The sequence below is a fragment of the Tribolium castaneum genome, chromosome 1, assembly GCF_031307605.1.
Source record: "Tribolium castaneum strain GA2 chromosome 1, icTriCast1.1, whole genome shotgun sequence".
NCBI lineage: Eukaryota > Metazoa > Arthropoda > Insecta > Coleoptera > Tenebrionidae > Tribolium > Tribolium castaneum.
The window spans coordinates 1,417,418-1,443,315 of NC_087394.1; the positions used below are offsets into that span (position 1 = coordinate 1,417,418).

The following is a 25,898-nucleotide window of genomic DNA, read 5'->3' on the forward strand; positions in this document are numbered from 1 at the left end:
AAAGCGCACGCTATAAACAGTGAATAGATTGTACTCTTTATCATCATTTTTGAGGATTTTGATTTGAATTTGAATTTTAATGTGTTTGTAATTATTAATTTTAATTTTATGTCCTGAAGAAGCCGACAATAAAACCGGCGAAACGTCGACGTAACAAGACTTTTAATTCTAAAACTGTCCAAACTGTCCCTACAAATAATTTACATAATAAATCAAATTGGACGATAACAAAACAAAAAAAACTGAGAAATTTGATACAAAGGAAAATACGCAGTATTGCCACTTCAAGTGCATATCGTAATAATTTTAAATTACAATAACTTGCTGAGTATTGAAGAAATCGAACTGATTCTTACCAAAAAGTTAGCTAAGCTATTAGCTTCATTTCACCTCGTTATGTATTGGTCTATCTTTTGAGATAAAAAAATGTCTCTCATCTCGAAAATTTCACTACACAAATATGGAGGGTCACTTTTCTTTTGTCCAAATTAAAACTTTTGGCTATTCGTTAGAATCCACATTCACTGAGCAATCTTTTGCAAAAAAAATAAGTTTCTAGCTTTATCCAGCAGGAAGATATGATGTTGTAAACACAAAATTTTGAGTTTTTCAAAAATTTCCACAGAAACGTCTTTTTCATGATGAAGGCAAAACCGAATCGAAAAACTAAGTTTAGATTGGCAGTCAGCAGAAAAGTTTGAACCCTCTGGACCCTCTCGTGGCCAGTTGACGTAGAGAACATAAAATATGTGACCACAAATGACTTTTTGCCGTTTAGATGCGAAACAGAGAAATTCTTGCTCTTAAATCAAACTTCCGGTAAGTTTGGATAACATATTTTAAATTTATTTTATTTAATTAAAGGGTTAACAATAACTTTTTTTTCTTAAGGTTGAAATTGTATGAGTTCATTCGTGACTTGGTCACTCAAATTAAACTTTTTCATTCGTAGATACACATATTTTTTCTCGTCTTAAATACTAAAAATAAATAACTTGTTGCACCCATTGAAACATTTTTTTATCAGTTTATCACCGATTAGATAGCATATATAACTTCACACCCAAGTTCTTGGTCAGTAAACTACCTGAATTTTCTCTTCCTTCATATATTTGAAGCAAAACTGTAATGGTTGAAAGTATTCCACTAGAAGCTATTGGTCCAAAAGAAGCTGTAAAGCCTGATGCCACTGATAAAGTAAGTTCTAATAAATCTTTCCTTGTAAGAAAATTTTCCTTGTTTGATTTTCGTTTTGCGACTTCTTTGAATAAATTTCACTTAAATTAACATAAAAGAGTGTTTTTTTGAATGTTGAGTGAATGTGATTGTGTCGTTTTGATTCTTGTAATTGTTTGTAGGAAAAGAAGGCATTCTTTAAAGCCATCAAAGCAAAAAATTCTCAGAAAATCAAAAAGTTCTCAAAGGAGTATAAGTTGAATTTTTGTTTTAAAGAATATACTCCGCTTATACTCGCACTTAAGAAATTAAATACACTTGATGTAGTGAAAGATTTAATTGAAAATGGAGCCAAAGTAAATTACAAAGATAAGGATGGATGGGCACCTTTACATGTGGCAATAAATAATGAGTGTTCATTAGATATTATAAAGCTACTGATAGAGCATAAGGCAGGTATAAATGAAGTTGCACGTTATACCTGTGGCTCACGCAAATATACACCACTTTCGGTATCAGTTATAAAAAACAACTTTGAAGCTTTTACATTTTTAATTGATAAGAAAGCAAACATGACTAAAGAAAACTCTGATAAAACCACTGCTTTATCCCTTGCTCAATCAAATAATAGAACAGAAATGTTGAATTATTATTATTACGGACCTCTAGGATATGCCATTTTTACTGAAAACCTGATCAAAGCTCGACAACTTTTAGAAGATGGTGCAGATGTGTTTACAACTGGTCCAAGCAACAAAACTCCTCTTGTGATAGCCGTTGAAAAAGACAGTTTTAAAGCAATCATTCTTTTATTTGAATTTGGAGCAAAGCTTACCATGCAGACAGCTTTTTTAGAAGCCGTAAATCTGGGAAAGATTGACATCATTAATTTTTTTATACAGCACAAAGTCGACATTAATCGGAAATATCTAAATGGGACCACGCCATTACTAAAAGCTGTAGAAAATGAAAATTTTCATGTAGTCAAAACTTTGATCGAAAAAGATGCCACTGTTGACTTTTCAGACAACACATTGTTACTAAAAGCTATAGGAAGGGGAGATCTCGATGTAGTCAAACTGCTGATCGAAAAAGGCGCAAGTGTTAATTCTACAGACGGTCAAAATTCGAATCCATTGTTTGAATCATTGAAACTCGACAACTGTGACATTACCAAATACTTGATAAGTAAAGGAGCGAAAATGGAGGCGAAATATTTAGTGAAGAACAATTTTCAACATTTGCAAAATCTAATTAAAAGTAAAGCCGACTTGAAGAATATTTTACAAGACCAGTTCGAAAGTTCTATTTTACAAAAAGTAGTTGAAACTAAAAATGCCTTTTTTGTTAAGTATCTTTTGGACTACGTACTCTCGCTTAATTCAAACGACATAGAACAAGAACTCAAAAGACTTCTTGGAACAGCTGCAAAAAACCACAGTTTTTCAATTGTTAAAATTTTGATTGACGCTAAAGTTGATATTGCTTCGGCTGAAGACGAACTTGAGGAGTTTGCTAAGCACAATGACGATTTTGACGTGTATTATCAAGAACTAAAACAAAAATTTTCGAAAAAATCATCTGCTGACGGTAAGAATGCAATAAACATTTTTCAATGTATAGTGTAATTGTTTTCAGGTGACGCTGCCACGGAGACGCAGTGAATAAGCAATGAAATTAAGAATTTATTTTTATTTTATCATTTGTATTAAACATTATTCTTAAAAGTCTAATTTCTTTCTGTATTTACCAGCGTGACCTGGTTAGCGTTTTTCGAAAAAAGTATGAGCTAATTGGGTACCCTCTAAATTTATGATTATGTTTCAACCAAAATATTTAATGAACAACAAAAACGATTATTTTAGCTTTAGCAAAACTTTCAATCCATTTACTAATCCATTAGGATTTTGGGAAAATGGCGAAGTAATTTTTATTAACTATTAAAATGGTTACAAACAATTAACTTGTGTTAAGAAATTGTAGGTATTAAAAAAACGCCAACTTGAAGAACATTTTACAGGACGACTTACTTTACTTTCCACAGTAGTTAAAGATAAAAATGTTGTTTTTTTAAAAAACGTTTTGAATCAAGGATTTTCGATTGATTGATTCGACAGCAATCAGAAAAGTCCACTTTCAATAGCTGCAGAAAATCGCAATTTTATAATTGTTAAAATTTTGATCCCTTCACAACGGACATTTTTGCAGGAACAAAACAAACCTATATTAAAATTTTTCACCTCCCACTAGTGGACCCCTCTTTACAACGGACAATTAAAGATTCCACATCGGTGTCCGTTGTTGAGAGGTTCTACTATAATTGTTTTCAGGTTTTGGTGACTGATGCCATGAAGCTGTTGATAATTACAGAAATTCATTTTGTGTTTAGAATTTATTTTTTATTTTATCATTTACATTAAAGGGACTATATTTAGATAATATTATTAGTAGAACTAAACCCTTCTTTACACTTATAGATAAACAATGTTTTCCGTCTTGTATAATAAACAACTTTTTATTGGTTCCACCTGTTGAAGTATATTTAATCAGTTTATCATCGATTAGATTGTTCATAACTTCGCACCCAAGCTCCTATAGCTAACAGCTTGCATTTTTTCTTCCTTCAGATAGTCACAACAAAACTGTAATGAGTCAAAGCTGTAAATTTATGAGACGATTTTTTGTTAAATCCTGAAGAGAAAAAGTTGCAGTGGCTGAAGCCAGTGAAGAGGTAAGTTCTATTAAGCAGCTTATCATTGTAGGAATATTTTCCTTGTGTGATTACGGCTTCCTGCTTTTTGTAGGAAAGAATTTCATTCAAATTAATGTTAAAGCATGTTTTTTGAATATTGATTAATTGAGTTTGTGCCATTTTGAATTTATGTAATTGCTTTTAGGAAAAGAAGGCATTCTTTGAAGCCATCAGAGCAGGAAATTTTAATAATATTGAAATGTTCGTCTCAAAAAAGTAAAATTTGAATTTCTGTTTTGAGACATATACTTCGCATATACTCGTAGTTTCGAAATTAAAAGAACTCGAAAATGGAGCTGACGCTAATTACAAAAACAAGGATAGATGGACACCTTTACATGTGGCAATAAATAATGGGTGTTCATTAGAAATTATAAAGCTATTTATGGATAACAGGACAGATTTAAATGAAGTTTCACGTTATATCTGTGATTCACCCAAATTTACTCCACTTTCGTTATCAGTTATGACAAAAAACTTTGAGGCTTTTAAACTTTTAATTGATGAAGGAGCAGATATAAATAAAGCAAACTCTGATCAATCTACTGCCCTAACACTTGCTCAACGAAATCATAGAACAGAAATGTTGAATTATTATTACGGACCTCTAGGATATGCCATTTTTACTAAAAACTTAGTTGAAGCTCGACGACTTTTAGAAGGTGGTGCAGATGTGTTTACAACTGGTCCAAGCAACAAAACTCCTCTTGTGATAGCCGTTGAAAAAGACAGTTTTAAAGCAATCATTCTTTTATTTGAATTTGGAGCAAAGCTTACCATGCAGACAGCTTTTTTAGAAGCCGTAAATCTGGGAAAGATTGACATCATTAATTTTTTTATACAGCACAAAGTCGACATTAATCGGAAATATCTAAATGGGACCACGCCATTACTGAAAGCTATCGAAAGAGGAAACTTTGATGTAGTCAAACTGCTGATCGAAAAAGGCGCAAGTGTTAATTCTACAGACGGTCAAAATTCGAATCCATTGTTTGAATCATTGAAACTCGACAACTGTGACATTACCAAATACTTGATAAGTAAAGGAGCGAAAATGGAGGCGAAATATTTAGTGGAGAACAATTTTCAACATTTGCAAAATCTAATTAAAAGTAAAGCCGACTTGAAGAATATTTTACAAGACCAGTTCGAAAGTTCTATTTTACAAAAAGTAGTTGAAACTAAAAATGCCTTTTTTGTTAAGTATCTTTTGGACTACGTACTCTCGCTTAATTCAAACGACATAGAACATGAACTCAAAAGACTTCTTGGAATAGCTGCAAAAAACCACAGTTTTTCAATTGTTAAAATTTTGATTGACGCTAAAGCTGATATTGCTTCGGCTGAAGACGAACTTGAGGAGTTTGCTAAGCACAATGACGATTTTGATGTGTATTATCAAGAACTAAAACAAAAACTTTCGAAAAAATCATCTGCTGACGGTAAGAATGCAATAAACATTTTTCAATGTATAGTGTAATTGTTTTCAGGTGACGCTGACACGAAGACGCAGTGAATAAGCAATGAAATTATCTTTGTCTTAAGAATTTATTTTTATTTTATCATTTGTATTAAACATTATTCTTAAAAGACTAATTTCTTTCATAAAAAAATAAAAATTTTGTGTTTTTTTGCGTAAAATTTATTAACAAAAAACAAATTGAAATAGAAGAATAACGTAGTGGACCACGAAAATTTATGCTAATTTTTATAATTCTAGTTCAGCGGTTCTCAAAATTTGGGATTTTAATTTCGGAACGATTTTTTGGGAAAACTATGCATTTTTGATTTACATTAATTTTGCTTAATCATATACCTTTAAATTTTTGCCATTCCCTAACACTCTGTATATAAACATTATAATAAACGATAGTATAATAAAAGAAAAAAATTGTTTGTTTTCTACGAGAAGAAGAATTTTTTAAATAAATAAAATTCATTTCATATTTATTGCTATGATTAATCTGGAAGTAAAAAAGCAATTCATAAAGTTGATAAAAATATAAAATAGTTATCAGTGATTAGTTTTCTCACCGAAAGTATAAATTACGTTAGCTATTATTCTTTTAAATGCATGAATAATTTGTAACAGCTAATTTTGAGAAAAAATGGCATTTTTATAGTTTTGAAACTGCTAATATAATCAAAAAAATTATATAAAGTTGTTTGGAAGACCATTTTAATACGCTTTACGTACAACTTGACAAACAACAATTTTTTAAAGACTTATTAAAAAAGAAATTTTGCTCAAAAACGAACTAAATCGTGAAACAGGTTGATATAATAAAATTTAAAATTCGAAATATTATATTTTTAACAAAATTTTGTAAAAGAATTCCTGAAAAATTGCACGAAACATGTTATTTTTGACAAAAATAATTTGAGGAATTAATTAATTTCAAAACATGTTTTTACGTTTTTGTTTTATCAGTTACAGCATTCTACTTATCATGGTTTTTCAGAAACCTGTAACTTAATTGCATGGCTTTGGTAAAGATGGCGCGGCGTGAAAACAAAGAAATGGACGCCTGTATTTTAGAATTTTAGAAACAAAAAATAAATAAAAAATATTGAAAAATAAATTATATAAAAAAAATTACTCGTGGAACAACTGCCGGGACTCTCGACTCAGAAACTGTAAACGCAGCTTTAGCTCCAATCTAGGGATTTTGTTGCTTCAAGTGTCACTAGTTGGTGACACAGGTGATGTTTTACCCAGGAAAGCAACAAAAAAGGGCCAGTAGGTACCACAATAACCTTATTTAGTGTTTTAAGTACTACCATCTTAACTCAAAGAAGAAATTCAAGGAAGGGTTTAAAAATCAAAAACTCAATACTCAACATTTATTTTTCTATAAAATATAAGTTGTGCGTTTGTCGCGTACACATTGTATAAAATTATTTGCCTCTATAAAAGAAATCGTATAAAAATCCGTCTATAACAAGCATTGAACAATCTCAGGACTATGGGGGAAGTACAGGCGAGTCGTCGCCACCTATGACTAACCTAACACTGTCAATTTATTGTGTTGTTTCGTTAACAAGAGCTGTGATACTTTCTTTTCGTCGCATTCTGTACTCGGTTGGGGTCAACATTCCCCTCAAAATCGTATCGTAGGAGACCTTGAGACCGCGGTCCGCCATCTTGCAGTACATCTCCCAGCACTCTTTCTCCTTAACCGAACCGAATTTCGGTTGGTCGTCAACCGGTTCGGTTTTTTCCGCTTCGGTGGCTTCAGGGATTTCCAGTGGCGGCGATTCCACAATTTTCGTTTTAATGTCGATTTTTATGTCGGGTTCTGGCTCAGTTTTCACGTCCTCACTGCAAAATTTTAATCAGAAAAGTCATAACTGTAACTTTTCCATTAAAAAAAAAGTACAAAAAACCATGTTTGTTCTTAAATGAATTGACGAAATGTGTTGGATGGAATTATCAATTTACCTTTACGATGACATAAGTCAAAATTATGACAGTCAACAGGGAGTGACAAAAAATGTATTTTTGCTTAAATTAGTAAATAAAAGTTTATAATAATAAATTGTTTTCCTTGTTTTTTATCTAAAATAATCAGTTTTTTTCATTTTTTTTACAAAAACTTATTAACATGTTTAAAATTAAAACATTTGTCTGTCAAATGGTCAAAAAAATATACAGGGTACCACTGAAAAAATGAAGCTGACAAATGTCATCATAAAGCTAAATTGATGCTTCCATCCAATAGATGGCATTTCATTCAAAAATATATACAGGTTGATTCTTTCAAGGCTTACATAAAGAACTTCCGAAAGTACGCGAAATTAGAATAGTAACCACAGTTTTTGACAAATGTCATTTTTTTTAAATTTCTATTGGCAGGCGTTTATGTATATATCACAACCCTTGAATTTTTTGCGATAAGTGAACAATTTTTTTTGTTTTCGATAAACCTTCTAGAATTTTCAAAATTGGGTAGTACGATTTTTTTCAAAATGGTTATCAAAAAACGGCAATGACTCAGTTTTTTCAAATGGTACGATCTTATTTTCTTAACGGCAATCAAAAGATCATTGACATTTTTAGTGACTTTTGTCAACACGTCCTATAACTATCTATTAAAGTTTTTGAAAAAAAAAAACCATAAAAACGGATTCGATTTTGTAATTTTCATCGTTAATCAAGTAAGCCTAGCAAAATGGTCAACAATTGTCAAACTTCAACATTTTATCTAGTTTTTAGTAGTTTTATTATTGAAAAAGCAGTAAAACAATAATATTTAATTATGTTTTTTTATAACTTTGTGAATTATGAAAATATTTATTTTATTTATTCACTTGTTTATACAATGTAATTTTTTTTGATCAGCAATTTTAAACACAAATACAAAATGTTTCTCTCAACATGATTTTTCTGTTTTGCTTATTTTTCCTCTATAATTCTGTTAAATACATTATATATTTTTTTATTATAGCGAAAACTTAATTTTTTTAGTTTTCTTGATGTTAATGTTCTCAATTAATTAATTTTGGTTGAAAGGAGTGTTGGCAAAAATCCGAAAAAATTTGGAATGCTTTGTATGCAAGAGTTTTTTCGTGCGATATGTTCGTTTCATTTAATAATAGTCGAATGATTGATTTTATTAATCCTGAAAGCAATGGAGAAATTTCAATTCAATAAGTTAAGTCGGCTGGTACCGTCGCGAATGTTATTGCACAGTCGATAACCGAATTATTACGAATTTTGATTGGTTGATGGATTCGATGATGGACAGTCGGTTCTATTATAATATGTTATATAGGACGCGTGTTTGACAAAAATTCGAATTCGATTTGTGCAAATCGGAACAAATGACCTGGAAATGGAAAATAGGTAACTAGGACGTGCTTTCCGGCTTTTTATTTCGCATCGGAATATTGATGCGTTTATGATTTATTGTTGTGGCGGGATTTTCCGACGAAAAGCGAAACAAAAGCTTGATTTGCCAAATTAATCTTTTACAATACGAACTTGTGTGTCTTGTTTCGGAGAAATTTTGAACCGCATGTATGTATAGACGTATGTAAAATGTTCTAGGAAGTCGTTGGCACTCAGGAAATCACTAAATTCCGAAATATAATAAAATACACCAAAAATTCGTGATTTATTATCTAAAACTGTTTATTTTTCAATTTTCTTATTTTCTCAATTACGACAAAGCTAAAGTCGAACTATTTTGACGCAAACCTACGTAAAATGATCCCGGGAATCGATTGGCGTCGAGAAAATTGCCAAATTCTAAACAGTTTTCTAGTTATGAATTTTTTAAATAAATTACCCGGCGCATCCACCATTTTTTAATTTAAATTAATTTTTAAAATATGTTCTCAAATAAGCTATTGTTGTACAAAAGATGGTGTAATACGCAAAATGAGCCGCAGAATTCATTAGAAAAACTCGTTTTGTCGTATGACTTAGTTTTCGAGTTACGAATTTTTTTAGTGACACATATTTTTCAATTTCCTTATTTTCTCAATTACGGCAAAGCTATACGAAATAATGGAACTATTTTGATTCAAACCTATGTAAAATAATCCCGGTAATCGATTGGCGTCGAGAAAATTGCCAAATTCTAAACAGATTTCTAGTTCAGAATTTTTAAATAAATTACCCGGCGCATCCACCATTTTTTAATTTAAATTAATTTTTAAAATATGTTCTCAAAGAAGATATTGTTGTACAAAAGCTGGTATAATATGCAAAATGAGCCGCAAAATTCACGGGAATAAACTGTTTTGTCGTACGACATTTAGTTTCCGAGTTATGAATTTTTTTAGTGAGACACATTTTTCAATTTTTTTATTTTCTCAATTACGGTAAAGCTATACGAAAAAGTGGGACTATTTTGATTCAAACCTATGTAAAATAATCCCGGTAATCGATTGGCGTCGAGAAAATTGACAAATTCTAAACAGTTTTCTAGTTATGAATTTTTTAAATGAATTACCCGGTGCATCCACCATTTTTAAATTTAAATTAATTTTTAAAATATGTTCTCAAATAAGCTATTGTTGTACAAAAGATGGTATAATACGCAAAATGAGCCGCACAATTCACTGGAATAAACCGTTTTGTCGTACGACTTTTAGTTTTCTAGTTATGAATTTTTTTAGTGACACATATTTTTAAATTTTTTTATTTTCTAAATTACGGGAAAGCTATACGAAAAAGTGGAACTATTTTGATGCAAACTTAAGGCAAATCGATTAGCTTCGAGAAATTTGCCAAATTCCCAATGGTTTTTTAGTTGTTAATTTTTTATGTTCACCTATTTTTACAATTTTCTCGGAGAATGATGATCTTTTTTGAAAAAGATAGATAATTAAAAAAACTTTCCAACCCAAGTGGATTGGTTACTTTTAATAAAACCCGAGTTATTGCCTGATAAATGTTCCATAGTAAAGTGCACAAAAGTTTGCTTCGGGCAGTTTTACGTGAGTCAGCCTGTACATATTTTCCCCTGATTTAATGGGGTAAAATCAGTAATAAAAGAAATATCAAAGAATTACTTTATTACCTACGAAAAATTGTTTAATTTTTTATTTAAAAAATATGAAAGATTCAATTCAAGAACCATTTTTTCGCAAATGTCTACATTTTATTTAGTTGTGTTTCACCTAAAACACATTGCATTTCCGGCAAATGACCCCGCGCTTTTCGAACGAAATTTACAAGACATTCAAGTATTAGCTAGAGATATCTCTGCTACTGAACCTTTCTCATCACGAAAATGTTGAGGAGTTTGTATGATTTATCGTTTTTACGCCTCGAAACCTCGAAACAAAACAGTGACAAATGCATTGAATAGAACCAGTAAATATTAATTGTAATCTGATAAAAAACAACGGGAGAAAATTTTCTTATCGCACTTTTTATTTCATTTTCATTGTTCCAGTTTGTTATTCATAAAATTATCGTGTGGTTATAATTAAATTTACTGGAAGAAAAGGTAGTCATTTTTTAATTTTTTGTAAATATTAAAAAAAATCTTGACCTTTCGCTTTTTCTTTACAGTAGGCCATGGAAAAATTTTGGATTTTCAATTTAAACCCAACAAGTATTTATAATTTAATGATTAATTAACACAACAGCATAATAAATTATTATTAGATCAAATTTTTGCGGTTAATAAAAATTATTTGTTTTTTGAATTGAAATGGCTTTTCCATGGCCAACTACTTTCAAATATTTGAAATATATTTTTTATCAAAAGTATATAAAAATATCAAACTGTATTTACATTGTTTTCAAGTTAGAAAATAATAAACTTTTCGAAAATGTCATAGCCAGCTTTACTCCCATTTAAAAAAATACAACTTTGTGTTATTATAGCTAAACGAATGATTAAAAAACCTCCGATAACATTATAAATTCTCTGTAAAAATGTGCCTTATAATGTCTTTGTATCAAATGTGCAACTTTTATCATAAGAAAGATATGTTTTTTTAAGATTTTGCTAAAATGTCAACTTTTGTTTATTTTTTACAACACACTGTAATTCGGTAAAAAGTTCGTTATAAACACACTTTTAGTCACATTTAGTCCCAAAAGTTCGTTATAAGCGGGCTCCCCTGTAATTGTACCTTTTTTGTGTTTTGTCTGTGGCGCTTCTCACCAGCCGACGTTTCGGCCCTCTGTCCTCATCCTCAGAGGGCGTGGAATTGGTGGCCCTTTTCTCCTGGTTTTTCTGGTTTTTGAGGGCGTTTCCCACCATTATCGTGGTGGCCATGGAGCCGCGTCTTCCTGGAAAACTCGCTGAAAAACTTCGAATGGCATGTATGGTCGAAGACTGGAACGAGACTGGAAACAATAAATAATTCGCATCAAAGTTGCAGTTTTCCTACAAAAAGAATTTATTGGAAAACGATAGCTTTTTTCGGGTTTGTGACATGTTGAGGGAGGTTTACGACAATCATTCCGTCATGTCGTGCTCGTATTATTATCAATGGTTTATTGCCGGTATTCGATTATGCATATTTTGGTGATTTTATTAGAGGCGTGGACGTGCACGAAAACCTCTTTGAGAAGTTTCAACAATTTGTTTTTTGGCAATTTGTTCACATCAGTCTTAAAAGGAAAAATTTTTCAACTTGAAACATATTACTTGAAAAATTTTTGATTTCTTTTTGCTAAAAATTCTACTGTTTATAGTTTTTCATATTTTAAAATTGAATTCATTTAGTTTTGTTTTGACCGCAAAAATCACCAAACTAATTCTGAAAAAAACTTAAAAAGTCGAAATTTGGCACCTTTAGCTGAAAGTTTCGTCAAAATTAGCCCATAAAAATCAGGAAACTTTTTATGTTTTTCCAAGTATTTTAGCTTCTTGTTTTGCAAAATTTCGACAAAATTGATCTAAAACTCCCAAAATTCAATAAAACTCATTTTAGTTTTAGACTTTTCCAGCGAAAAGCTCGTTTATTTCGAAAAAAAATTGTAAAAAATATTGAAATTTTACAGATTTTTTGATCAAACTTTTCTAAAAATTTGTCTAAAAATCACAAAAACTTTTGCTATTTTTCGACTAATTTAGCTTGTTTTGACCGATGATTAACTTTGTGTTTTGCATAATTTTGATGAAATCGATTGAAAATGTCGAAATTACATCGACCTTGATTTTTTTGAGCTAGTTTTTCACCGAAGCACTTATTTACTGTTTTGAGAAATTTTACTAGATTAATTTAAAAAAGCACGAAATTGTATCGTACTTGACATTATTTTTTTCTATTTCGGGTTATTTTTCGAATTATTTAAAAGTTTTTGACAGAGATGTTTATTTATTTCGCAAAATTTCGTCAAAATTGGCATAATTATCGGAAAATTACAAGGAAATGCTCACTCATTTTGAGAAATTTTGGGTAAATAGGCTTAAAAATTGCAAAATTGTATGAACTTCGATTTTTTTGCCTTTTTTTGAGTGATATTTAGTTAAGTTTTAACCGAGAATTTTGTAAAATTTTTGTCAAAATGAGGCGAAAAATCACCAAATTTCATCGAAATTGATGATATTTTTTTAAATTTTTTTAATTTTCGAGTGAAAATGATCATTGATGGCGTCAAAATTTCGAACTTTGCGTAATTTTGCCCTTTTTCGTGTAACTTAGATCATTTTTAACCAAACATCTGTCAAAATTAGACCAATGAAACAACTAATTTAATCAAAATTAAAATTGAAATTGATTTTATTTTGATCTTTTTTGACAAGTAAATTTACTGAAAAGTTAACTTTTTTTAAGACAGTATGCCAGAAAAAAACTGAATGAAAAAATCAATAAACTGTATCGAACTTGAACTTGTTTTTCCATTTTTCGAGTTATATTTAACTCATTCTTGACCAGAAATTTTGTAAAATTTTGACACAGTTTGTCTAAAATTCACGAAATTCAATCGAAATTGACGTTGTTTTTCTTTTTTATAAGTAATCTAGCTTGTTTTTATCGAAAAATTATTTCGTAAAATTTTTACAAAATAGACTTGAAAAATCTAAAAGTTATATCATTGAAAATAAGTTTATTTCGACCTTTTTTGAGCAATAATTTGGCTCGTTTTATCACTTATTTTAAGAAATTTGCCCAAAATAGCTTTAAAAACACGAAATTATTTAGAACTTGATCTTGCTTTTTTAAATATTTTTTTAACTCAGTTTATTTCTGACTAGGAATTTGGCACACTTTTGTCAAAATTCGGCTAAGATTACCAAATTTAATCGAATTGACGTTATTTTGTATTTTTTTCAATAATTTGGCTCGGTTTTGAGTGAGATGAGCATTTATTGTTTTACAAAACTTAGAAAAAATGGGCCTTGAAATTTCACATTTGTATTTTGAGCAATAATTAAGCTCGTCTTTGTCGAAAAACTCATTTATTTTGAAAACTTTAGTCAAAATAAGCTTAAAAAACAGCTAATTTAATATAAATTGATGTTATTTCGCTTTTTGTTCTTTGCAAAATTTCGACAAAATAGGTCCAATAATCTTAAAATTTGATTTTATTTAGGCCTTTTCTAGCAATAATTTAAACGGTCACTTATTATTTTAATAAGCTTTGTCTTTGTAAATTGAAAAATCACGAAACTATGTCGAGTTTGATATTATTTTGTCCTTTTTCGAGATTTTTGGACCATTTTTGCCCAAAAAATTTTGTCAAAATGTGTTTAAAAAACACGAAATCTGATAGAAATTTATGTTGCCTTGTCCCAGTTCGAGTAATTTGACTTACTTTTGACCGAAATCATTAGTGGACAAAATGGCCCTAAAAGCTTCAAAATTATTTCGAAATTCATTCAGTTTTGCAATTTTTTTCAACCTTCAGTTTAGTTGTAATAACATAAAGTTATAATTTTTTTAAATAGGAATCATAGGCGGCTGTGATATTTTTGAAAAGCTTAGTTTTTTCTGATTTAATAGTCTATTTGTGTAACACATTATTTTTTAATTTAAAAAAAACGTAACCTTTCGTTTTTTCTTTATAGTAGGCCATGGAAAAATTTTGTAATTTCAATTAAAACCCTGAAAAATATATTACCCAACAAGTATTTATAATTTAATGATATTTTAAACACTAATTAATTCAAAAACAATTCATAAATGATTGTTAGATCAAATTTTTGCGATTAATAAAAATTATTTGTTTTTAGATTTGAAATGCCTTTTCCATGGCCAACTATTTTCAAATATTTGAAATATATTTTTTATAAAAATATCAAATTGTATTTAAATTGTTTTTAATTCAGAAAAAAATAAACTTTTCGAAAATGTCATAGCCAACTATGATTCCCATTTAAAAAAATACAACTTTACGTTATTATAGCTAAACGAGTGATTGAAAAAACCGCCGACAACATTATAAAATTTAATGTAAAAAAGTGCCTCATGATATCTTTGTATCAAATGTATAACTTTTATAATAAGAAAGATATTAATTTTGCTAAAATGTCAACTTTTGTTTATTTATCACAACACACTGTAATTATGTTTAAAAACACACGATTTTATTGGTTAAAATGTTTTTAGTTAGTAATTCAATAATCTTAGTTAACTGAAAAATCACGAAACTGTTTCGAATTTAATATTAATTTGTTCTTTTACGAGATTTTTGGGCCATTTTTGACCAAAAAATTTTGTCAAAATGTGTTTAAAAAGCACGAAATCTGATAGAAATTTGCGTTACTTTCTCCCATTTCGAGTAATTTAGCTTACTTTTGACCGAAATCATTAGTGGAAGAAATGGCCCTAAAGGCTTCAAAATTATTTCGAAATTTATGCAATTTTGCAATTTTTCGACCGAAAACACACTTATTGAAAGAAGGAGGCCAAGAAAACTTGCAGCTACTCTATTTAACCTCAACAAAAAAACAAACAAGCAAAACATGTATAAAAGTAATGAAATAAAAGAAATAACAAATAATGTCACAAAAAAAATATACAAACAACTAAAACATAACACAAAAAAATGTGTAAATAACGTTGTTACCAGCGATTAACATAAAGTTGTATTTTTTTAAATAGGAATCATAGGCGGCTGTGATATTTTTGAAAAGCTTTTTTTTTTGATTTGATATATCTATTTGTGTAATACATTCTTTTTTTATATTTAAAAAAATATATAACATTTTGGTTTTTCTATATAGTAGGCCATGAGAAAATTTTGTATTTTCAATTAAAACCATGAAAAATATATTACCCAACAAGTATTTATAATTTAATGATGTTTTAAACACTAATTAATTCAAAAACGATTCATAAATTATTAGATCAAATTTTTGCGATTAATAAAAGTTGTTTGTTTTTAGATTTGAAATGGCTTTTCCATGGCCAACTATTTCCAAATATTTGAAATATATTTTTTATCAAAAGTATATAAAAATATCAAACTGTATTTAAATTGTTTTTAATTCAAAAAAAATAAACTTTTCGAAAATGTCATAGCCAACTATGATTCCCATTTTTCGACCGAAAACACACTTATTGAAACACGGAGGCGAAGAAAACTTGCAGCTACTTTATTTAACCTCAACAAAAAAACAAACAAACGATGTAAAAAAATAATGAAATAGAAGAAATAATAAATAATGCCAAAGAAAGAAAACACAAAAAAGTGTGAAAATAGCCTTGGCTGCGCCACCTTGTTGTAGCCACCCCCTGGAATCGATTAAACATATTTGTTGATTTGATTTTCTTTGGGGGTGTGATGCACGCCACCTCCGCCGCCCCCAGCAGATCTCGATAAAGGTACTTCACCCTCGAATCTTTGCCGAAGGCCGTTCGATGGCGTGCCCGATCCAGGCAATTAAACTTGGTAATTAACAGGCGTAACTTTCCAAGACACAAACAAGCAAGTTTTTCCATTTGAAAGTTTTCGTCGAGTGATTGACGCTTTTTGAGTGGAAGCTTTCAAAATTTTAATGAGGCTTTCGCGTTCGTACAATGGCTTTTTTTCGGCGGTTCTGGCACGGAAACTCGTTGTGCTTTTAACTTTTTCATTACTGATGAGTTTAATCGATCAAATAAGTGCTTGTGTTTTGTCGCACACACACATGCACGCAATTTTTGCCTCGTACTTACCTGATTTGACGGTTTTTCGCAATGAGACGGGTTTTGATTGCTCTTTTTCGTCCTTTTTTATCACTGGGGTTTTTGCAGGGGATGTTTTGATTTTGGGTTTTAGCTCAATTTCCAGGTCTTCGGTGTCGCTAGCAGCTGGGCTGATGAGGGAAACCATTGTTACGATGTCGCTACCACTGATAGCCACATATCTATCAAAAAAAAAATTAACTTTTTTTTTTTTGATCAATTAAAAAAGCTCCTAAAACAAGGGACGGTTTAGCAATTTTCGACATTTATTCAATTAAATTTAAATAATCCTTTAATCAGAATAAGCTACACACATTTTTTTTCATTCTGAACCAAAAATGCAAAAACAAAATTTTTTCGTATTTTATTATTTTTGAATGTTGTAGTTTCAGATAGTAATTCGAGGGGATTTTATTAATAAGCAGAAAAATTATATTTATAATTATACAGACTGTTCCAAAATAAAATACCCAATTAAGTTCTGTGTTTTTAAATGGAAACGCCAATTTTTGATTATATTTTTGAAATCGTGACTAAATTGTCGATATAATTTATAGACTTATCTGTCATAGTTTTTGACTTATGCCAATTTATGTAAGAAAAATGCGTCGTGCAAAGACCCACAAAAAAAATTTATAACTTTAGAATCATTTAAGATAATTTACCAATTTTTTCCCCAAGCTTAGGCGCATCTTCTGCAATAAAAGCGAACTCGGAGTCGATATTCCAGCGCCAACTACGATTTTCTGAGTATGACAAACTACAAATGACAATAACTCGATTTTTTTAATGCAACACCCTGTATTTTATTGCACCATTGCATCGCATTTTTCAATGAGCTTTTTGTCGATATAAGGTTTGTAGAGTCTAATTTGTAATATGTGTAAAAATATTGATGTTTTTTTCGGGGGAAAAAATTTTTTTGGACATTTATTTAACAAAATTCAGATAATTCGTTAAAAATGCCGGACTGTTTAAAATAAGCAAAAAAAAGTTAAGCGAACAGACTATTTTATTTAAATGTTATGATTATTTTTTTTTTAATTGAATGTAATGATAATTCAAGGAAATTGAGCAAATAATTATTAAGGAATGTTAAAAAATTCAGATTTATAATATTTATTGCAAACAATTGCAACAATTGTTTTTTTTATAAAAGGAATTCTATTTTTTAATTTTAATCATCGACTGTAAAATATCTTAAATTAATTAAAGTTTTTTTAAAAGCGATTTCCTACATTTATTTAACGAATTTTAAATAATTCTTTAAACAAAATAAGCACTTTTGTACACAAATTGAAACATTTTTTTCAAATAAAATAAAAATAAGTTTAGTTCACGTCTAAAAAAAAGAACAATTTTTGTACACATTTCCTCACTTTTGTATTTCATGATTCCAGGTATTAATTAATAAAATTAAGCCAATTGTTAAGAAATATTGATAATTTTTTTGATAAGGTTATTTCATTTCGAAAATAAGAAAAAAAATTAAATAAGAAAATAAAAAACGAATACAAATCGAATGTAAAAAATAAGCCAAAAAATTAGATTTGGAACCTGGTTTTGTATTTTCTGCATTGATTCAAAAAATGTTTTAAAATAAACGAAGTTTTTATAAAAAAAACATTTCAGACGTTTGTAAACATTTTGTAAATAAGGCAAAAAACTCATTTCAAAATAATTTTTTTTCAAGACAATTCTTTTAGAAAAAAGTTACCAAAAAAATACTTTTATGAAAATAAGTTTTTAAAAAAATTGAAGAAACGGAACTTTTACTTTTGAAAGTTATGATTGAAACGAAAAGTAAATCGAACATAAATTAAGCCGAAAGATTTAAAAGTCAAAAATTAACATTTTTGTGTCTGCATCGACTAAAAAATATCATGAATTAAAAAAATTGCGTTTTTATGTTCTATTACTTTTTACTATTATTTTTATTTATAGTATTTCTCTTTGTTTTACAAAAAATTGAACTTATAACCTATTTTTAAATTTTATTCATCGACTGAAAAATATCTTAAATTAATTGAAGTTTTTTTAAAAGCGATTTCCTACATTTTAACGAATTTTATATAATTCTTTAAACAAAATAAGCACTTTTGTACACAAATTGAACCACTTTTTTCAAATAAAATAAAAATAAGTTTAGTTCACGTCTAATAAAAAAAGAACAATTTTTGTACATATTTCCTCACTTTTGTATTTCATGATTCCAGGTATTAATTAATAAAATTAAGCCAATTGTTAAGAAATATTGATAATTTTTTTGATAAGGTTATTTCATTTCGAAAATAAGAAAAAAATAAAATAAGAAAATAAAAAAAACGAATACAAATCGAATATAAAAAATAAGCCAAAAAATTAGATTTGGAACCTGGTTTTGTATTTTCTGCATTGATTCAAAAAATGTCTTAAAATAACCGAAGTTTTTATAAAAAACCATTTCAGACGTTTGTAAACATTTTGTAAATAAGGCAAAAATCTCATTTCAAAATAATTTTTTTTCAAGACAATTCTTTTAGAAAAAAGTTAACAAAAAAATACTTTTATGAAAATAAGTTTTTAAAAAAATTGAAGAAACGGAACTTTTACTTTTGAAAGTTATGATTGAAACGAAAAGTAAATCGAACATAAATTAAGCCGAAAGATTTAAAAGTCAAAAATTAACATTTTTGTGTCTGCATCGACTAAAAAATATCATGAATTAAAAAAATTGCGTTTTTATGTTCTATTACTTTTTACTATTATTTTTATTTATAGTATTTCTCTTTGTTTTACAAAAAATTGAACTTATAACCTATTTTTTAATTTTATTCATCGACTGAAAAATATCTTAAATTAATTGAAGTTTTTTTAAAAGCGATTTCCTACATTTTAACGAATTTTAAATAATTCTTTAAACAAAATAAGCACTTTTGTACACAAATTGAACCACTTTTTTCAAATAAAATAAAAATAAGTTTAATTCACGTCTAAAAAAAAGAACAATTTTTGTACATATTTCCTCACTTTTGTATTTCATGATTCCAGGTATTAATTAATAAAATTAAGCCAATTGTTAAGAAATATTGATAATTTTTTTGATAAAGGCATTTCATTTCGAAAATAAGAAAAAAAATAAAATAAGAAAATAAAAAAACGAATACAAATCGAATATAAAAAATAAGCCAAAAAATTAGATTTGGAACCTGGTTTTGTATTTTCTGCATTGATTCAAAAAATGTCTTAAAATAACCGAAGTTTTTATAAAAAACCATTTCAGACGTTTGTAAACATTTTGCAAATTAGGCAAAAATCTCATTTCAAAATAATTTTTTTTCAAGACAATTCTTTTAGAAAAAAGTTAACAAAAAAATACCTTTATCAAATAAACGCATGAAAATAAGTTTTTAAAAAATTTGAAGATACGAAACTTTTACTTTTGAAAGTTATGATTGAAACGAAAAGTAAATCGAACATAAATTAAGCCGAAAGATTTAAAAGTCAAAAATTAACATTTTTGTGTCTGCATCGACTAAAAAATATCATGAATTAAAAAATTGCGTTTTTATCTTCTATTACTTTTTACTATTATTTTTATTTATATTATTTTCTCTTTGTTTTACAAAAAATTGAACTTATAACCTATTTTTAAATTTTATTCATCGACTGAAAAATATCTTTAATTAATTGAAGTTTTTTTAAAAGCGATTTCCTACATTTTAACGAATTTTATATAATTCTTTAAACAAAATAAGCACTTTTGTACACAAATTGAACCACTTTTTTCAAATAAAATAAAAATAAGTTTAGTTCACGTCTAACAAAAAAAACAATTTTTGTACATATTTCCTCACTTTTGTATTTCATGATTCCAGGTATTAATTAATAAAATTAAGCCAATTGTTAAGAAATATTGATAATTTTTTTGATAAGGTTATTTCATTTCGAAAATAAGAAAAAAAATTAAATAAGAAAATAAAAAAACGAATACAAATCGAATGTAAAAAATAAGGCAAAAAATTAGATTTAGAACCTGGTTTTGTATTTTCTGCATTGATTCAAAAAATGTCTTAAAATAAACGAAGTTTTTATAAAAAAAACATTTCAGACGTTTGTAAACATTTTGTAAATTAGGCAAAAATCTCATTTCAAAATAATTTTTTTTCAAGACAATTCTTTTAGAAAAAAGTTAACAAAAAAATACCTTTATCAAATAAACGCATGAAAATAAGTTTTTAAAAAAATTGAAGAAACGAAACTTTTACTTTTGAAAGTTATGAATGAAACGAAAAGTAAATCGAACATAAATTAAGCCGAAAGATTTAAAAGTCAAAAATTAACATTTTTGTGTCTGCATCGACTAAAAAATATCATGAATTAAAAAATTGCGTTTTTATGTTCTATTACTTTTTACTATTATTTTTAATTATAGTATTTTCTCTTTGTTTTACAAAAAATTGAACTTATAACCTATTTTTTAATTTTATTCATCGACTGAAAAATATCTTAAATTAATTGAAATTTTTTTAAAAGCGATTTCCTACATTTTAACGAATTTTAAATAATACTTTAAACAAAATAAGCACTTTTGTACACAAATTGAACCACTTTTTTCAAATAAAATAAAAATAAGTTTAGTTCACGTCTAACAAAAAAAGAACAATTTTTGTACATATTTCCTCACTTTTGTATTTCATGATTCCAGGTATTAATTAATAAAATTAAGCCATTTGTTAAGAAATATAAATATAAAAACATTTCAGACGTTTGTAAACATTTTGTAAATAAGGCAAAAAACTCATTTCAAAATAATTTTTTTTCAAGACAATTCTTTTAGAAAAAAGTTACCAAAAAAATACTTTTATGAAAATAAGTTTTTAAAAAAATTGAAGAAACGGAACTTTTACTTTTGAAAGTTATGATTGAAACGAAAAGTAAATCGAACATAAATTAAGCCGAAAGATTTAAAAGTCAAAAATTAACATTTTTGTGTCTGCATCGACTAAAAAATATCATGAATTAAAAAATTGCGTTTTTATCTTCTATTACTTTTTACTATTATTTTTATTTATGGTATTTTCTCTTTGTAACCACATTTGCACTTTTGTCTGATTAAAATAAACGTTTTTGTTAAAAAATTCACCAAAATTACCCCAATAATTTTTCGCCTGCAAAAAAGTTTATCAATTTAAAATTTGTAATGAGATGACACTTCATTTAATATCTTTATCGATTCAAGCTTGAGTTTGGCTCGCGTCCAAAAAATTCACAATCGAAACCGGAAACATGCAAACCAGCTGAGACACTAATTACAATACCTGTTCATTTCCTTCTTATTTTTCGGATTCTCTTTATTACTTCCACTATCTTCATCATCGCTCGTCTTCCCTTTAACCTTCCCCGACTTGATTTTCCTCTTCGTGGCGAGAAATTTGGGCTTTTGGTCGCTTTTACTAGTGGGCGCAGAAGACGACCTCACCAGCGGTGGCCGAATAACAGAATTGAACGCAGTGTTGCTCCTTTTTTGGAATTTTTCTCGCTTGGAAGCAGCCGTTGCCGGTCTGATTATCACATTTTTTATGGCTTTGGGGTCCTGGGGGCCGCCTTCGGGGGCATCCTCCAGGCTCGGGGGCTCGTCCTCGACCACCGGTATCACAACAATCGCACTCGATTTGTTTTTCTTGATTTGGAAGACGTCTGAAGGGGTGGTGAGGGGCTGGATGATTTTGGGGGGCTGTTTGGGGTCGGGGGGCTCCACCTCCTCCTCGACTTGGGTGTTGTGGGCGAGGAAAATGTCCAGGTTGGGTTTTTCGCGCTCTTTGAGGGCTTGCCGCAAACGCTCCGCTAACTAAAAAAGATTTTTTTTTGGAAAATTTGTATTTAAAATTTATTTTAGGTTATTTTTAAATAAAGGTGCTGGAACGATTTACTTCAAACTTTTTATTTTTATGACAATTTCTTATTTCTTATCATTTTCGACGTTTTTCAAAGATTTTTTGAAAAATTTTTTTTGTTATAGTTATTTCATCAAGATTTTCCCAAATTTTTTAATTATTCTCTAAAATTTACTTCAGATTTCTCATAATCTTATTCTAACTTCCTCACGATTTCTTCATTCATTTCTTCAAAATTGCCTCTACTTTTTTAAATAAATGATTTTCTCAAAATTTTCTCCATTTTTTTGCCGATTTGTTCTGCGAGAAGGATTTCCCATTATTTAAGCACTACAATCTTATTTATTTCGTTTAATTTGCTGATTTTTTTCTGATTTCTTTAAAAAACTGATTTACGTAGGTAGTCCAAGCTTTGCAATTTTTTCACAATTTTGCTATTTTTTTCAAATTTTCAGTGATTTCCTCAAGATTTCGCGTGATTAGATAGTTAGATATTCTCTTGAATTTTCTAACCTTCTCAAGACATCCTAATTTTTAAATAATGACCTCAGAATTCTCCTAATTTTTTCATAATTTATTTATTATTTTCTTTAATTCAGAAAACTAGATTTACGTTTATTTACTCCAGATTTCTAATTTTTTATCATAACTTAGCTACATACCCTAATTTTCACAGATTTCCCGAAGAATTTCTCAAATTCTTCTAAATGAGGTCCCATGTTAACGTAAATTATTTATGATACTGACTTTTTCTAAATTTTTGATGATTTATTCAAATTTTTGCAAATTATAATTTAGAAGAATTTAGAGAAGAACGAATCTAATTAAATAATATAAAAAAGAATCCAGATTTGAAATCGAGAAACAGCTTCAGAAAAAAATCAGAGAAGAATCTTAAAACAAAACAGAGATTAAGAAACAATGCAAAAAAATAATCTAGAAGAATTTTACAAGAAACTAGAGAAGAATTTTAAGAAAAATCTAAAGAAGAATTTTTGAACCAATAGTAAAAAATAATCTAAAGAAGAATTTTGAGAAGACGTAAAGTAGAATTAAAAAATGCAGAAAAAATGGTCAAATATCCAAAAAATAATTCTAAAGAAGAATCTCTAGATTCTCTAGAAGAACAAATCTAAAGATGAATTTATAAAATAATCTAAAGAATAATCCAGATTTGAGATCTAGAATTGGCTTTAGAAAAAAATGCTAAAAAATAATCTAGAAGAATTCTAAATGAAACTAGAAAAGAATTTTGAAAAGACGTACAGTAGAATCTAAAAATGAATTTAAAAAATACAGAAAAAATGCAGAAGTGTCCAAAAAATAATTCTAAAGGAAAATCTAGAGAAGCACAAATCTAAAGATGGACTTATAAAATAATCTAAAGAATAATCTAGATTTGAAATCTAGAAACGGCTTTAGAAAAAAATCAGACAAGAATCTTTAAAAAAAAAACTAGAGATGAATTGAGAAACAATGTTAAAAATAATCTAGAACAATTCTAAAAGAAACTATAGAAGAATTTTGAAAAGACGTACAGTAGAATCTAAGAAAGAATTTAAAAAATGTAGAAAAAAATGCAGAAGTGTCCAAAAAATAATTCTAAAGAAAAATCTAGAAAAGAACAAATCTAAAGATGGATTTATAAAATAATCTAAAGAAGAATCTAGATTTAAAATCTAGAAACGGCTTTAGAAAAAAATCAGACAAGAATCTTTAAAAAAAACTAGAGATGAATTGAGAAACAATGTTAAAAAATAATCTAGAACAATTCTAAAAGAAACTATAGAAGAATTTTGAAAAGACGTACAGTAGAATCTAAGAAAGAATTTAAAAAATGTAGAAAAAAATGCAGAAGTGTCCAAAAAATAATTCTAAAGAAAAATCTAGAGAAGAACAAATCTAAAGATGGATTTATAAAATATTCTAAAGAAGAATCTAGATTTGAAATCTAGAAACGGCTTTAGAAAAAAATCAGACAAGAATCTTTAAAAAAAACTAGAGATGAATTGAGAAACAATGTTAAAAAATAATCTAGAACAATTCTAAAAGAAACTATAGAAGAATTTTGAAAAGACGTACAGTAGAATCTAAGAAAGAATTTAAAAAATGTAGAAAAAATGCAGAAGTGTCCAAAAAATAATTCTAAAGAAGAATCTAGATTTGAGATCTAGAAACGGCTTTAGAAAAATATCAGAGAAGGATTTTGAGAAGAATCTAGAGAAGAATTCTGAAACAATAGTAAAAAATAATTTAGAAGAATTCTAAATGAAACGTCAAAAAGACGGAAACTAGAATCTAATAGAGAATTGAGAGAATATAAAAAAATGCAAAAAAGTGTCTATAAAATAATTTTCAGTAGAGTCCAAAAAATACTTAAAAAAAAATTTGAGAAGAACGAATCTAACAATACATTAATTAAATAATCTAAAGAAGAATCCAGATTTGTGTTCTATGCTAAAAATAATCTGAAAGAATTCTAAATGAAAGTGGAAGAATTTCGAAAAGACGTAGAGTAGAATCGACAAGACAGTTTCAAAATTCTAGAAGAAACGCAGAAAAAGCCTTTAAATAAAATAATTTTGAGTAGAGTCTAAAAAAATAATTCCAAAGAAGAATCCGGATTTTAGATCTAGAAACGGCTTTAGAAAAGAATCAGAAAAATCAGAAGAATTTTGAAAAGACACATAGAACAGAATTTGGAGAATGTTGAAAAAATTTAAGTGTTTATAAAATAATTATCGGTAAAAAAGCAGCCAATTACATAAAATTTGTCAATGGAATTTCATCAACAAGTAATAACTCACCTCCTGCTTGGAGTAGAGAATGGAGTCCTTCTCCAGCGAGCTGTGCCTGCTCAACTTGGGCGCTTTTTTGGCTTCTTTGAGGCATTTTCTGGCGACGATTCCCTCGTCCTTGGGCGAAGGGCTGTCTGCCCAGGCGATTCGCACAGGCTGTGGCCGTTCGTGGCGGGTTTTCTCCTCGGAAAGCTGCTTTTTGAGCGACTTTCGGCGCTGGTCGAGCTCGCAGTCGAGGGACAGTTGCCGGAAAGTGGCCAGCTTTCGGATGGTGGCCATTGGATTAGGGGGCCGTGGGCATGTTGGGGCGCTTGGCGGACGGGGTGTTTACCCTCGGCATGGAAAACTTTGACTGAAACGTGCTTTACACGCTTTCGTTTCGGTCGGTCATTATATCGATTGGGACTTTCGCTTGTCGCTCGGTTTCTTTGCGAAGTTGCTGGGTGGTCGACCTTTTTTTGGAGCGCGGATTCTAATACGCGGTTGAAAATTTTTAGTCGAATCATCCCATTTTACGTAAAATTTTTATCAATATGAAGATTTAAACGTGTTAAATTCATCGGATTTCAGTTTTTAGAAAATAATTTTGAGTTGATTTCGAAAACAATTGAAAAGAAGCATTTGGAATATAATTTATAAAAAAATTTGGAGATGTATTAAAAAAATAATCTAAAGAGGAATCCATCAATAATGTTAAAAAATAATCTGTAA

The 25,898-nt window shown here is 28.6% G+C and overlaps 2 protein-coding genes and 1 non-coding gene across 7 annotated transcripts in view; 2 read left to right on the top strand and 1 right to left on the bottom strand.

Moving 5' to 3' along the window:
* The first annotated feature begins 1,039 nt into the window (after positions 1-1,039).
* Positions 1,040-5,559, top strand: LOC103313649 (uncharacterized). 2 transcript variants are annotated; one of them, XR_010334289.1, is made up of 6 exons: positions 1,040-1,197; positions 1,359-2,766; positions 2,815-3,099; positions 3,151-3,907; positions 4,074-5,370; positions 5,419-5,559. It is a non-coding gene; the product is annotated as an uncharacterized LOC103313649 (transcript). The 2 variants fall into 2 exon arrangements; XR_010334288.1 differs by having other exon boundaries at positions 2,815-3,907.
* A 1,011-nt stretch (positions 5,560-6,570) lies between these two features.
* The window catches only part of LOC103313627 (cyclic GMP-AMP synthase-like receptor), a 28,174-nt gene continuing 8,846 nt past the window's right edge, over positions 6,571-25,898 (top strand). For 2 of the 4 annotated variants that reach the window (XM_015984490.2, XM_015984493.2), the window contains exon 1: positions 6,571-6,668. The gene's annotated coding sequence lies outside the window, so the exon portion shown is untranslated. Of the gene's footprint in view, positions 6,673-10,861; positions 10,891-25,898 lie in introns of those variants that run through there. The other 2 variants (XM_015984492.2, XM_064359942.1) reach the window with 2 other exon arrangements.
* On the bottom strand, positions 6,771-25,809 carry LOC656810 (uncharacterized protein). Its single transcript, XM_015984494.2, has 5 exons — positions 25,197-25,809; positions 21,814-22,343; positions 16,505-16,695; positions 11,525-11,741; positions 6,771-7,250 (listed from the first exon to the last, which is right to left on the bottom strand). The coding sequence occupies exons 1-5, from the start codon at positions 25,464-25,466 to the stop codon at positions 6,950-6,952; spliced, it is 1,509 nt and encodes a 502-aa protein (XP_015839980.2). The 5' UTR covers positions 25,467-25,809; the 3' UTR covers positions 6,771-6,949.

Excerpts from the sequence above, each read along its gene's own strand:
- LOC656810 (XM_015984494.2), bottom strand. The coding sequence starts at position 25,466 with ATGGCCACCATCCGAAAGCTGGCCACTTTCCGGCAACTGTCCCTCGAC. Across the intron at positions 16,696-21,813 it reads AATAAGAAGGAAATGAACAG|ATATGTGGCTATCAGTGGTA; the intron begins GTATTGTAATTA and ends TTTTTTTGATAG. Across the intron at positions 7,251-11,524 it reads ACAGACAAAACACAAAAAAG|TGAGGACGTGAAAACTGAGC; the intron begins GTACAATTACAG and ends AAAATTTTGCAG.